Raw genomic sequence first — 13,996 nt, 5'->3', positions numbered from 1 at the left:
CATTTCTATTGATTTATCTGTTGTTTTGTACACATATTACTGTTTAATTTATTATAGCTACATAATACATTTTCCATGCATATTTATGTTAATGTCTTTTTACTTATTCTGAGACCCAAACCTTACTTATGTAATTCCTGAGTATTTTGTTATTTTATTGTTAATTCTATATAGGATATCCATTGTTATATTTTTGACATTTTGGTTGTGAGCCTAGCCTTTAATAGCGAAGCCATCTCTCCAGTCCCTAATATTATATTTTTGGAATTTTTTTCCATTTTTAATATATTTCTTGTATCCAACAGGTTAGTGAACTTTCATACTGCTTTTAAGCATATTTTAGTTTTAGTCACCTCTTTCTCTTAAGATTTGTTTAAAGTATACTGTCATTATCTGAAAACAATCTCTTTTCTGATAGTTAGTTTTGCTTATATTTTTGCGCTAACTGGAACTTTCAGGTTAGGGTAAGTAATGCAGAAAAAGTAGATGGACATCCTTGCCTGTCCTGGTTATAATGAGAGTAACTCTTCTTTCCTGTCTTCTTCAGGAAAGCTATTGCTTGTTGTTTTAAAATAGATCATTTTGATCATGCTGTGAAAGCAGTTTATCCTGTAGGATTTTCTTTTAGTGAATATTAAAATAAAATGGTGGTGGCATATATTACCAAAATTCTTTTTTTTTCATTTTTGAGATTATAACATAAGTGCAACATTTTGAATTCCTCTTTAAAATTCTTTTTAGCCTCCATTCATGTGCTCCTTTAGTTTGAATTTCTTAACTATTGTATTTTAGTATAAAAACTGTATAGACTTAGAGAGTTGGTCAGCAATTTCAAGGGCACTTGTTGCACGATTCACAATATCCACATAGTGGCTTATCCACAAGTCCTCGGGGATCCAAAGTCCTCTTTTGACCTTCATGGACACCAAGAACACACTTTGGTGCACATACATACATGCAGGATGCAGGCAAAACACCCTTACACATACAATAATAATAAATAAATATAAAGAGAAAATCTGTCTAGTCTTTTGACTTACTGTACTTGGTTTATTAAAATTTCATTTTTTATCCAGCTATATTCCATTTATTATCAGATTCTTCAAATTTTTTGTTCTGTCCTTTGTAGGTTTTTAGAATTAAGGTTATAGTGAGCTTCATAAAATCAGTATTTCCTGTTACTTGAAATTCCAGGTTTAAAATAATTTCCCTTTATATTTACTTTTTCAGATTTTGTTTCAGCTTTGGATTGATTTCATTATTTTTTGTTTTATAAAAATATTTTATCAAGATTTTAAATAGATAAGAATAGAGAATTTTTGCTTATTTCATATTTACTGTACCTACCAAAACTTTCAACATGTCATAATTCTGTATTATATTCCTTTTCTCAGCTTAGTTTTTTGGAATAAACAAAACAAACTTTCCTATTGCAGATTTAATTGTGTGTGTGTGTGTGTGTGTGTGTGTGTGTATGAGTGTGTGTGTGTGTTCATTTGTGTATATGATGATGCACATGCATATGCAAGTGCATATGGAGACAAGAGACAACTTTGGATATCATTTCTCAGGTGCCATCTACCATCACACCTGCTTCTTTTTTTTTATTATTTTTATTTTTTTAGTTGGTTTGGGGGATCAAACTCAGATCCTTGTGCCTGCACAGCAAGTACTTCAGCCACTGAGCTCTTCAGTTCCTATGTTGTATTTCTAACTCATTGATTTCTGTTCTGTTATTTTTATCATGTTCATGAGCACTGTTTTCTTTTTCTCATACCTCGAACTAAATGTTATCTTTCTTGGTGGTGGTTGTTGTTTTGTTTTTTATTAACAATGAAATGATCCCAGATTGTAAGGTCTAGCTAAAAGTGTAGCATCTATCTACCCTTCAAGTCCCAATTTAAGCATCGGCGTTTCTGGAAAGCCTTGTCATAAATCACTGCTGACCTTCTTAATTTATCTAATTAACTAAATTTAATTCCAATTTAAGGATGTTTTAAAATCTGAGCAGTGTTAGGCTTGAAAATAAAATTGATAAGAAAGTAGAAAGTGTTTCCATATGGCATCTTGCCTCAACAATTTCTCTTGTTATTGACATCTTCTTGCCTCGGTGTGCAGCTTTGAAATTGACAAACCAATATCGAAATACAGTTTACTAATATGTTAGTTAATAATTATGCATTTACTGAATAAGCATCAGTACAATCTAATTTTAGAGCTGCTTTTCATTTAACATGTGGAATAAGTACCAACCTGATTTGTCCAGCAGCTGCAGCATTTCTGATCTTACCAACCATGTGTGCAGGCTCTGCCTTCTCTGTCACGGCTTGCTCATTACCACCTGCCTTTTCAATTCAGCTTTGTAGAATGGGGAGTCGGATCTTGTGATTTTGATTTGCCATATATTATGGGGCATTTTTAAGTGACTAAAATAGCTGTTTGTATCTCTTTGGGGGGGAAAAATTCGAATTTGTACCGCATTAAATAATGCCTTCTAAAATTTTCCTGTTTACCCAGAACCTCAGAGTGTAATTTAGAAATCAGGGTGCAAATGTAATTAAGATAAGGTCATATTGGATTAAATTTGCTCCCAAATCTCGCTGCTGTTCTTATAAGAAGGACACATGCACGTAGAAAGAATGTAGATGACCAGGCATAAATCACAGTTACAGTTAGAATATGAGGAATGCAGAGGATTGCTACAACCACTAGACTGTGGGAAAGCTTCTAGCCCTGTTGCTTTTAGAGACATAACACTGTCAAAACTACCTAGTTTGTATGGTTTGTTATAGAAATCCTAGGAAACAAAATTCTTCGCCTGTCATTTTTTAAGGTATTTTTATTTCATGTGTATAGTGTGTGTCTGCTTGTATGTATATGCAACATGTGTGTGCCTGTTGCCTGCAGAAGCCAGAAGTGGATTCTGGATGCCTTGGAACTGAATATATAGATGGTTATAAACCATGTGGGTACTGGAACTGAGCCTGAGTCCTCTGCAAAAAAAGCAGATTCCTTTAACTGCTGAGCCGTCTCTCCAGCCCCATCTTAGCCAGTCCTTTATGTTATCTTTTTAGTATTGAGTTACACGAGTTCATTATATGTTTCTGGATGCAGAGTCTATTTTAGGTATGACAAGTATTTTTCCTCATTATGGAGGTTGTCATTTCACTATTTTTGATATCATCTGTAACACAAAAAATTCAGGGCTGATAATGGCTTTTTTACAGTATGTGGACATTAGTAAGAGTTCTTCTCTACTAATAAAATTAAGACCTGACCTAATTCAAAGTCCTGTAATTCTTTCTGAGACTTTAATCGTTTCAGCTCTTATACTTGGGCCTATGATTCATTTTGATTTAACTTTTTTAGATGGTGTAAGAGTCTAACTTCATTCTTTTTCATTTGTTTATCTGATTGTTCCTACACCACTTGTTAATGAGATTTTTTTTCCTCACCTAATTTCCATGTTACCATTATCAAAACACAACTGATCAACTAGATTTGGCAGTTGTATGATGCAAACACTGGAGAGGCTGAGGCAAGAGAATCACAAGTTTAAGGCTAGCCTGGGCTATGTAGTAAGTTCTAGGCTATACTCAGATACATAGTGAGAACTTTTCTCAAAAACCAACACACAGAAAAGCAATTACCATAGAGTTTATTTCTAGGCATTTAATTGTTGTCATCTGTACTATAGTGCCTTGATTTATTTTGCCACAAGTTTTGAGACTATAAAGTATGAGCCCTCCAGTGGGGTGTGGTGGTTCATGCCTTTAATCCCAGCACTTGAGGCAGAGGCAGGTGGATCTCTGTGAGTTCAAGGCCAGCCTGATTATAGAGTGAGTTCCAAGACAGCCAAGGCTACATAGAGAAACGCAGTCTTTGGAAAAGAAAAAGAGTCCTCCAACTCTATTCTTTCTCGGGTTGTTTTGTCTACTGAGTCTGTTGAATTTTCCTATGAATTTTAGGATCAGTTTGACAATTCTTATAAGATGGAAAGCCTAGATTCTGATAATGATTGAACTGAATCTGTAGATTTGTGGAGAGTCCTGTCACATTAACAATATTAAGTTTTTCAGCTCATGAATAAAAGAGTTCTTTTGTTTAGGGCTTTAGTTTCTTTCAGCAATGTTATACAGCTTTCAAAGTATGTATTTTATACATAGAGTGTATATGCCAGTGTGAAAGGAGTTTTTCTCTGTTTTGATTCTTCATTGCTAATATGTATAGGAATACACTGAAGTTTGTGTATGGACTATGTATCCTCCAGACTTAATGGGTTCATTTAGTAGTTCTAATAGTTTTCTACTAGAGTCTCAAGGATTGTTTTTTTAGCTTAATTTTATTTATCATTTGTGCATGCATGGGTTCGTATGTATACAACTTTTAGTAGTCAGTAGTCAGTTCTCTCCTTCCCAGTGGCTAGGAGAACAGAACTTAGGTTGTCAGGCTTGGCAGCAAGCAGTGGTAACCACTGAGCCACCTTGCTGGCTCCACACCTTCTAAATATAAAACCATACCCACAAGTGGAGATAATGTAGAATCTTCCTTTTTGATAAGATTGCTATATAGTTCAATGTTTTTAGATATTCAGTTTTTTCTTAAATTCAGTTTTAGCAGTTTATGTTTTTCTGGGACTTGTGTTTTTAATCTAATTTATCTATTTCTTGGCATACATTTATTAATAGTACTCTTATCTTTTTGTGTAAAAGTATGATTTTGGTAGCATGATTCCTTTTTCTTTTTTTTATTTTTTATTGTGTGGGGAGGGCACCCCACACACAATATATGTTAGTGTGGCATTGGTAGAATCATTTCAGCTCCCTTTCACAGTTTGCCTTGGTGTCTTCCCATTTTGTTTTCAGTTTTAGCTGTGATTTGAATTAGAAGTTTATTAGTGGAGGCTGGAGAGAGGACTCAGTGGTTAGAGTACTTGTTGCTCTTGAGGAGAGTCCAGGTTTGGTTCCCAGCACTCACGTGGCTGCAACTCTAGTTCATTCCTGTGACTCTGTAACATTCTTGTAACTCTAGTGCCAGAAATCCAGCACTCTCTTCTGGCCTCCTCAGGTATTGCATGCATGTGGTATATAAACACACAGGCAAAAAATATCCACACACATAAAAATAATAAATGTATTTTAAGTATGTTAGTGGTAGTACTTGGTCATTTAATTCTTAGCAGCTGTGTTTCCAAACAATGTGAACTTCTAATCGCCAGCTCAGATTTTTTTTAAGTTATTTTTTCTTGTCTAAGTAGACCATTCACTGGGGTGTCTTCCCTAGGTTTATGTCACTTATGACTCAGAATTTGTGCTTGAACACTGCCCTCCTTAACATAGTATTTTTGTTATTTACTGTTGATTGTGTGTGGCTTGGAGGCTACCACCACAATTCAAAATGTTTCTATTTTTGTCTCTCCTTTATCCAAATACCAATAGCTTCAAGGTTTACTCTCTGACCATTCCAAAATGTGTATAGCCTTGAGGGTGAACACAGATTTCCAGATGTCCAAGTACTGACTGGATAGTATTCTTAATTCTTAGCTTCTTTAGAGTTAGCCCAGAGTTAGGAATCTTATGGAGTGCCTGTGAGACTCTTTGGTCATCACACTCTGTGTCAATGCTTCTCATCCTTCCTAATGCTGAGACCCATAACACAGTGCCTCATGTTGTGGGGACGCCCCACCATAAAATTATTTTCGTTGCTACTTCATAACTGTAATGTTGCTACCGTTATGAATTATAATGTAAATATCTGTGTTTTCCTATGGTCTTAGGCCACCCCCATGCAAGGGTGATTTAGTCCCCAAAGGTTGGGATACACAGGTTGTGAACCACTGTTCTAGCTGCTCTTAAGTGCATTCTGATGCATGTGCACAGGCTTCTTGACTCGAAGAATTGACTGATCCCAGGCAGTTCTTAGTCTCTCTTTTCCTGGTTCTTACTGCTGCTGTGCTGTTCACGTGTATCAGAGTTGCCGGCTTGTCCTTAGTGCTTTAATCCAAATTCTGGTCCAAATAGTTGTTCTTCTGAGTCTTTTTCATATTCTTACTGCTATATAGTCTGTATATATAATTTAATTAGCAAACAAATGAATGGTATAACCTTTTGTTTTGTAGCCGAGAGACGCACAAGATTGCAGTATTTTACGTTGCTGAAGGACAAGAAGATAAATACTCCATTCTCACCAATATAGGAGGAAGCCAAGCATATGAAGATTTTGTAGCTGGTCTTGGTTGGGAGGTATTGTTTTTAGGTTATACCAATCATCATTTTATATTTAACCCTCAGTCAACCTTCAGATACCAGGATCCAAGGATGTTCCAGCCCCTCATATAAAACAGTGGGATACTTGCCTAAAACTAATGCATATCCTCTTGTATACTTTAAAGCATTCCTAAGTTACTTCTACCAAGTAGTCTAAATAATGTATATTCAATTGCTACGCTATGCTGTTTAAGAATAGTTACCAGAGGGACTGGGACTATGAACCAGATGGTCAAGTGCTTACCTGTTGAGCATGAGGCTTGAGTTTGGGTCCCCAGGACCCATGTAAAAGCTAGGCACAGCAGCAAGAATCTGTAACCCCAGCACTGGGGGAGCAGAGACAAACAGATCCTGATTGCTCACTAGCTAACTAGCTAGCCAAATCCACAAAGTCCAGATTCAACAGATGACTTGGGTTTTGATGAATATATAGTTAAAGCAGTATCATGGAAATAATAACCTTGGTAGCCATTTAAACTTACAATGAAATTTTTTCTTATAGTTGACAGTTATTTCACAAAATTTGTATTGAGGGTATCTTTCAAAGTTGTTGAAGACCATTGCACTAGACTATAAACTTGTCAAGGCTAGCACTTCTGTCTTACTGACTTCTGCTTTCAATACCAGAACTTCCCACAGTGTCTGATATGTGAGCTTTACCTATCCCACTCGGTGTGTATTGTATGGGTTAGCAGCCAGTTTACCTTATGGGAATTATGTAAGCTCTCCAAGCCTCTATGTTTATTTCTCACAGGTAATAATATACTTTGTTACCCAGCAGAGATGACAAAAAAAATTCAGTTAAGATGGTGTATGTAAAAATGTCTTGAAAACACAGCAAATGGGTTTTTTGTATTGAAGAACTATAGAATCATTACTAAAAGTAGGGATACATGAGAAGAGCAAATTGAAAGGATTATATATACCTCTTGATTTCAAAATTTACTAAACAATACTAATCAAGATAGTGTGGTATTAGCAAAAGGATAGACCTACAGATCAGTGGAATAGAACATAAAGAACAGAAATAAGCTCACACATTTATAATCAGTGATTTTTTTTTTTACCTAAACCATCCAGTGGAGAATGGATAATCTTTTCAACAAATGTTGCTGTCATAACCAGATAGCCATATGCCCAAAAAAAAAAAAAAAAAAAAAAAAAAAAAAAAAGTCAGGGACGTGGAGAGATGACTCAGTAGTTAGGAGAGTTTGATTCCCAGCACCCATGTTGGGAGCCTCACAACTGCCTGTAACTCAAGTTCCAAAGTATCCAGCAACCCTCTTCTAGCCACTAGAGGTGCTTGCAGTTGTGTGCACATACCCACCACCACACGTGCACACCAACACTAACAACACAGGCATATACACATAATTAGGAATAAACTAGTTTAAATGAAGTCAGACCATACTATATATAAGAATTAACTCAAAATGGATCCAAAATTATAAAATACTTAGAAGATAATATAGGTGCAAATATTATGACCTTGGATTTGGCAAAGATTTCTTAGATCTAACACTAAAAGCATGAGCAAGAAGGAAAATAGTACTCATCAAAATTAAAACCTTTGTGCTTCAAGGACATCACCAGCAAAGTGGAAAATTCCACAGATGGGGAAAATAATTGCCAATCATATATTTGAGAAGAGATTTGTACATAGAATATTTGAAGAACTCACACAAATTAAAAAGGAGAATGCAATTCAGTTCAAAAATGCCTACACTAGTGGACATGCCAGCATAGACAGGAGAGGATTTCACAAAATTCCCCTGGTGAAGAACAACAGGAATCAGCGGCTGCTGAGGGGGGAAAACGGGAGGTTTGCTTTTTTTTTTTTTTTTTTTTTTTCAGGAATAGGACCACAATCCTAAGTAGTCAACCCTGAACATGTAAACAAGGGCAACAGTAACTGGACTCAGAATAACAAAAATAAAGGAAGAAAAAGCGATCTTGAATTCAAGAGGAGATTATTGAGAGGGCACAAGAGGAGGGTTGGGGGAGGGAGATGAAAATAATACAAATGCCACTGTATGAAATAATGTAAATATACTCATGTATGAAATCCTCCAGTTAAAAAAATGGCCACAGGAACGTAACAGATATTACTCCAAAGATAGGTAAATGTTCAATAAATACATGAAAAGACTCTTGATGTCATGAGCCATCAGGGAAATGAGGAAACCACACTGAGTATCTCTTCATACCCAGCAGGGTGGTTAGATTAAAAAAGTCCAGAAATATCTTTGGCTGGGATTTAGAGCAATCTGAACTCTCATATTCTGCTAGAGGGGACGTAACATGCTGTAACATAGTTAATTGGGTAGTTAAGCATAGAAGTGCCATATCCACATTAGGGTTACAATAGCTGTGATGAAACACCATGACCAAAGCAACTTGGGGAGAAAAGGGTTTATCTGACTTACAAGTTCACATCACTGTTCATCATTGAAAGAAATCAGGACAGGAACTCAAGCAGGGCAGGAACCTGGGGGCAGGAGCTGATGCAGAGACCATGGAGGGGAACTGCTTACTGACTTGTTCCTCATGGCTTGCTCAGCCTGCTTTCTTATAGAACCCAGGACCACCAGCCAGGCATGGCACCAGCCTCAATGAATTGGGTCCTCCCCAATCAATCACTAATGAAGAAAATGCCCTACAGCCGGATCTTATGGAGGCATTTTCTCATTTAAATGTTCCCTCCTTTCAGATAACTCCAGCTTGTGTCAGGTTGACATAAAACTAGCCAGGATACCTTATAACAAAATAGTTCTGCTATGTGCACACCCAGAAAAAATAAAAGCTTAAGCTTACACAAAAACTTACACATCTGTGTTCATTGCTGCATAGTAACAAAATGGCAAAACAACCTATATGTATATCCATAAGTGAATAAATGAATGAATAAATGTAGTATATTCCTACAAGTGAATATTAGCCATAAAAATGGATGAATATTGTGATGCTTAATTTTGATTGTCAACCTGATGGGATTTAGAATCACCATGGAAACAAATCTCTGACATGAGGGACCTTTTAAATTAGGTTAATTGAGGTGGGAAACTCCACTCTAAATTTGGGTGGTAGCATTCCATGGGTTGGGGTCCCAGACTGAATAAAAAGGGAAAGCAAGCTGAGCACAGCATTCATTGTTCTCTGCTTCCTGATTGGGGGCGCAACATTCCTCAGCTGGAGAAGTCAGTAACTAAAACTATATAGACAAACTATAAAAGCCAGAGAACTGGGAAGTGAGCCCCTAGAAAAACTGCACACATATGTCAAAGGTCAGATAGGAAGCCTAGACTTCCATCTTCTCTAGGCAGTAAGGAGAAGCTCCCCACACTGAGGTAGTATCAGATGATGTCAGAGAAGGCGGAGAAAGCCAATGATTTCAGCTCTTACCAGAACAATTTCTTGGTTTCTGTGCTACAACCCTGATACTGATATATATTGTATATTATATCATGACCTAAAATGTTTCCAGATCTTCATACAGCTCAATTGATAGCTTTTTAGATGTAGTTGAAGTGCAGTTAAATTTTGTGATTTTTTTTCACATTTTTTTATTCTAGTCTGGAATGGGTACTGACTAGAAAGACAGTTTTATAAATAAATATGAGACATCTAATTGATGATTTTTCGAAGTTGACATTGTTTTAACATTTCCCCAAGTCATTTCAGCTTTGATTTTTACTCTGACTTAAGTGCCTCCCAAAGCCTTTCTAGTTTACTGTTAACACCTAGTTGCCTAATGTAAGTTCATAGTAAACAACAGCTGATTTCTTTCTTAATTAGCTCCTACTAATTAGAGATCCTTAAATACTATTTTAAAAAAATACTGGGGTGAACAAATCACCTCTAGTAAAGTTTCCTCTTGGTATAATATTGGTGAAATTATTAAGGCCACTCCATGTAGTTAAAGGAGATTTATTTGCCGGGCAGTGGTGGCACACGCCTTTAATCCCAGCACTCGGGAGGCAGAGCCAGGTGGATCTCTGTGAGTTCGAGGCCAGCCTGGGCTACCAAGTGAGTTCCAGGAAAGGCGCAAAGCTATACAGAGAAACCCTGTCTCGAAAAAACCAAAAAAAAAAAAAAAAAAAAAAAAAAAAAAAAAAAAAAAAAGGAGATTTATTTAATGGCGTAACTTACAAATGAAGGGATAGGTAGGTTGAGGGTTCTGGGAAAGATGCAGCACAGTCCAGCAGTGTTCTCTGGAGAACTCTCCTTGGTCCACCTCTAGCATGGGGGGGGGGGGGGGCAGCAAGAAGAGAGCGCGTCACATTCCAATCTCGGGTCTTCAGGGCCCTCCCTTGGCCCTACCTTGTAGGCGTGATAGTTACCGAAGCCTCAATGGGGATTGAAACTTCCAGACCAAAGCTGGAATGGCTACCCACTACAGTATAATATGTGGGAATTGGTTCCAGGTCCCCCTTCAGATACTAAAAATTCACAGTACTCACATCCTTTATATAAAATGGCAGCATAATGCACATTTTCCTGAATAATATATGAATTACTAATAATACCCAATAAAATGTAAATATTGTGTAAGTAGTTGTTGCATCAGGCCATGTGTGGTCATGGCACATGCCTTTGAGTCCAACATTTGAGAGGTGGAGACAGGAGATCAGGAGTTCAAGGCCAACCTGGCCTATGTGAAGCCCTGTATCAAACTAGTTGTCATACTATATTACTTAGGAAATACTAATAACAGAAGATAAAAGTTTGTACCTGTTTGGTACAAGCTCATTTTTTCTGAATACTTTCAATTCATAGTTGGTTGAATCTATAGATGTGGATCCTACAGATACAGAGAGCCAGCTGTAATGCTAGATTTAATATTGGCCAATAGCATATAAAAGACCTTACTCCTTTTTCCCCCTTTTATTGAAAATAGATTTTTTTCTCACACAATATATCCTGATTAGGTTTCCCCTCCCTCTATTCCTCCCAGTTCCTTCCCACCTCCCCTCCCATCCAGATCCACCCCCTTTCTGTCTCTCATTAGAAAACAGGTGTCTAAGGATAATAATATAATGTAATATAATAAGGTAAAACAAAAGCTAACACATCAGAATGAGACAAAACAAACCAGAAGGAAAAGACCTAAGAGAAGGCACAAGAAACAGAGACCCACTCATTCACACACTTAGAAATCACACTAAAAAACAAAAACACCAGCACTGAACTGGAAGCCATAATATATATGCAAAGGACCTGTGGGGTAAAATGAGAGACTATATATCATATATAATACATAATAAAAATAAAAAGTAATAAAATAAAAATACTTTTAAAAGGAAAAAAAGATGGGAAAGTCCTGACATGACACTATGAGACAAGGAACCTCCAAAGATGCCAGTAAGTTTGTTTTCTCTGGGCCATTTACTGCCGGCCATACAGCCTACCCTTAAGAATGGTTTGTTTCCCCAGTGAGATTTTCTTGGAGGAAATTCAATTTTCATTTGCAAGTGCTTTATCAGTTGGAGATTGATTCTGAGTTAGGGATAGGGCCATGTATCCACTTTGCCTTTCAGCTCTAGGACCCCATCTGGTGCAGACCTTGTGCATGCTGCCTCAGTCTCTTTGAGTTCACGTGTGGGTCAGTCTTGTTGTTTTAGAGGACCTTGTTTTCTTAGTGTCCTCCATCCCCTCTGGCCCTTACACTCTTTCTGCCTCCTCCTCTGTGGGGTTCACTGAGCCTTGAGGGAAGGGATTTGATGGATACAATCTGTTTAGGGCTGAGTGTTCAAGGTCTTTCATTTTCTGAATAATGATACAGGAGGAAGCTTCTCTGATGATGGCTGAGCAAGGCACTGATCTATGAGTATAGCAGAATGAAAAGACCATATTCCTAATGGCTCTGTAAAGTGCTTTTTTTTTTCCTTTGTCAACAGTGTTTCTGAGGTTTTGTTGTTGATTTTGTAATTCTTCATTGTTTCTAGGTAAACCTTACAAATCATTGTGGCTTCATGGGAGGACTTCAGAAGAACAAAAGCACTGGACTAACCACTCCGTATTTTGCTACCTCTACAGTAGAAGTAATATTTCATGTATCAACAAGAATGCCTTCTGATTCCGATGACTCTCTGACCAAAAAAGTAAGTGGCAAGTTAAAGAAAAAATATATATATATACCAACATCCAATTGGTAGATCCCTGCTGGAGGGTAAAGAGCTTGTTTCTTTAACCAATGCCATCTTCAAAACCAGGATTGTTACTCAGACAGTGGTGGCACACGCCGTTAATTCCAGCACTCGGGAGGCAGAGCTAGGCGGATCTCTGTGAGTTCAAGGCCAGCCTGGTCTCCAAAGCGAGTTCCAGGACCGGCACCAAAACTACACAGAGAAACCCTGTCTCTAAAAGCCGGAGGGAAAAAAAAAAAAAAAAGAGGAAAACAAAACCAGAATTGTTGCATAATAAATTGTGTTTTCCTTTGATAAGGAAAACAACGGTGTGATGAAAGATTACAATCTTTTTTGAATTTTTCTTTGTTTAGGTTTATTTTTAATCACTTTAATATGTGTGTCTGTGTGAGTGTGTGCCACATGTGTGCAGGTATAGAAGAGGCCAGGAAAGACTCTCAGATCTCCCAGGAGTGTGAGCCACCCAGTGTGGGCGCTGAGAACTGAACTCAGGTCCTCTGGAAGAGCAGTAAGTGCTCTTAACCACAAAGCCATCTCTCTAGCTTACTTTGCTTTTTTTTTTTTTTTTTTTTTTTTGAGACAGGGTTTCTCTGTGTAGCTTTGCACCTTTCCTGGAACTCACTCTGTAGCCCAGGCTGGCCTCGAACTCACAGAGATCCGCCTGCCTCTGCCTCCTGAGTGCTGAGATTAAAGGTGTGCGCCACCACCACCCGGCTTACTTTGCTATTTTTAATAAATTTTATTTTGTAATATTTGATGTTACAGCAGTATGTTTAGAAAATATGTATAAGTGGTAAATTATTTCTGTGATGAGGCAAATTAATTTATCCATCATTCATTAAGTAGTTAACTTTTCTGTGGTAATAGCAGCTAAAATTCAAATGTCTTTGAACACAAAAATCTCATTTTTGAACCAATACACTTGTTCACTAGATTCCTAGATGTGTTAACCTACACACTGCTACTTTGTATCCTTTGGCCTTTATCTCCCTAGTTCTCTCCCTGACTTCAGCAACTGCATTACTGTTTTGGTTTGGTTTTGATTTCCTGTTCATTTGGTATGTGTCCTTTGTTTGTTTGTTTGTTTGGAGACATAGTTTTGCTGTGTAGTCCTAACTATTCCTGAACTCATGATCATCTTGCTCAATCTCTTGAGTGGTGGGATTATAGGTATATATCAAAACAAACCTGGGTAATTATTATATTTTTGTATATTTGATTTTTTTAATTCTGCATATAAACATGGTCATATGTTTTCTTTGCTTGGCATATTTTTCTCTTAGCATAATCGCCTTCAGGTTTTTCCATGTTGTAACAAATGGCATAATCTTCTTTTTTAAAGCTAATCAGTGTTTTATCACACCCACATATACCACATTTTCTTTATCCATTGATCGTGAATGGATACTGTCCTGCTTTTGTTTCTGTTGTTGGGATAAAAATTATGGAAGAAAGGGTCTATTTTAGTTCACGATCCCAAGTTACAGACCATCGCTGTAGGAAGTCAAAGCAGGAACTTCAAATAGCTAATCATATCATCCACAATCAAGAGCAGAGAGTCATGAATGTACACATGTTCACCCA

At 37.1% G+C, this 13,996-nt stretch overlaps 1 protein-coding gene across 10 annotated transcripts in view; it reads left to right on the top strand.

Annotated features, from left to right (window-relative positions):
- Ralgapa1 (Ral GTPase activating protein catalytic subunit alpha 1) overlaps window positions 1–13,996 on the top strand; it is a 253,765-nt gene that overhangs the window by 159,578 nt on the left and 80,191 nt on the right. For all 10 annotated transcript variants that reach the window (XR_008218314.1, XM_052738549.1, XM_052738556.1 and 7 more), the window contains 2 exons: window positions 6,119–6,242; window positions 12,212–12,367. Coding sequence is in view for 9 of the 10 variants with exons in the window: in XM_052738549.1 (XP_052594509.1) it covers window positions 6,119–6,242; window positions 12,212–12,367 (280 nt within the window). In the remaining variant the exon portion in view is untranslated. The remainder of the gene's footprint in view (window positions 1–6,118; window positions 6,243–12,211; window positions 12,368–13,996) is intronic.

The sequence above is a fragment of the Peromyscus californicus genome, unplaced genomic scaffold (assembly GCF_007827085.1).
Source record: "Peromyscus californicus insignis strain IS unplaced genomic scaffold, ASM782708v3 Scaffold_15__1_contigs__length_86483966, whole genome shotgun sequence".
Classification (NCBI taxonomy): domain Eukaryota; kingdom Metazoa; phylum Chordata; class Mammalia; order Rodentia; family Cricetidae; genus Peromyscus; species Peromyscus californicus.
The sequence above is the reverse complement of the archived record's forward strand: the minus strand, read 5'-3'. Positions and strand labels throughout refer to the sequence as shown.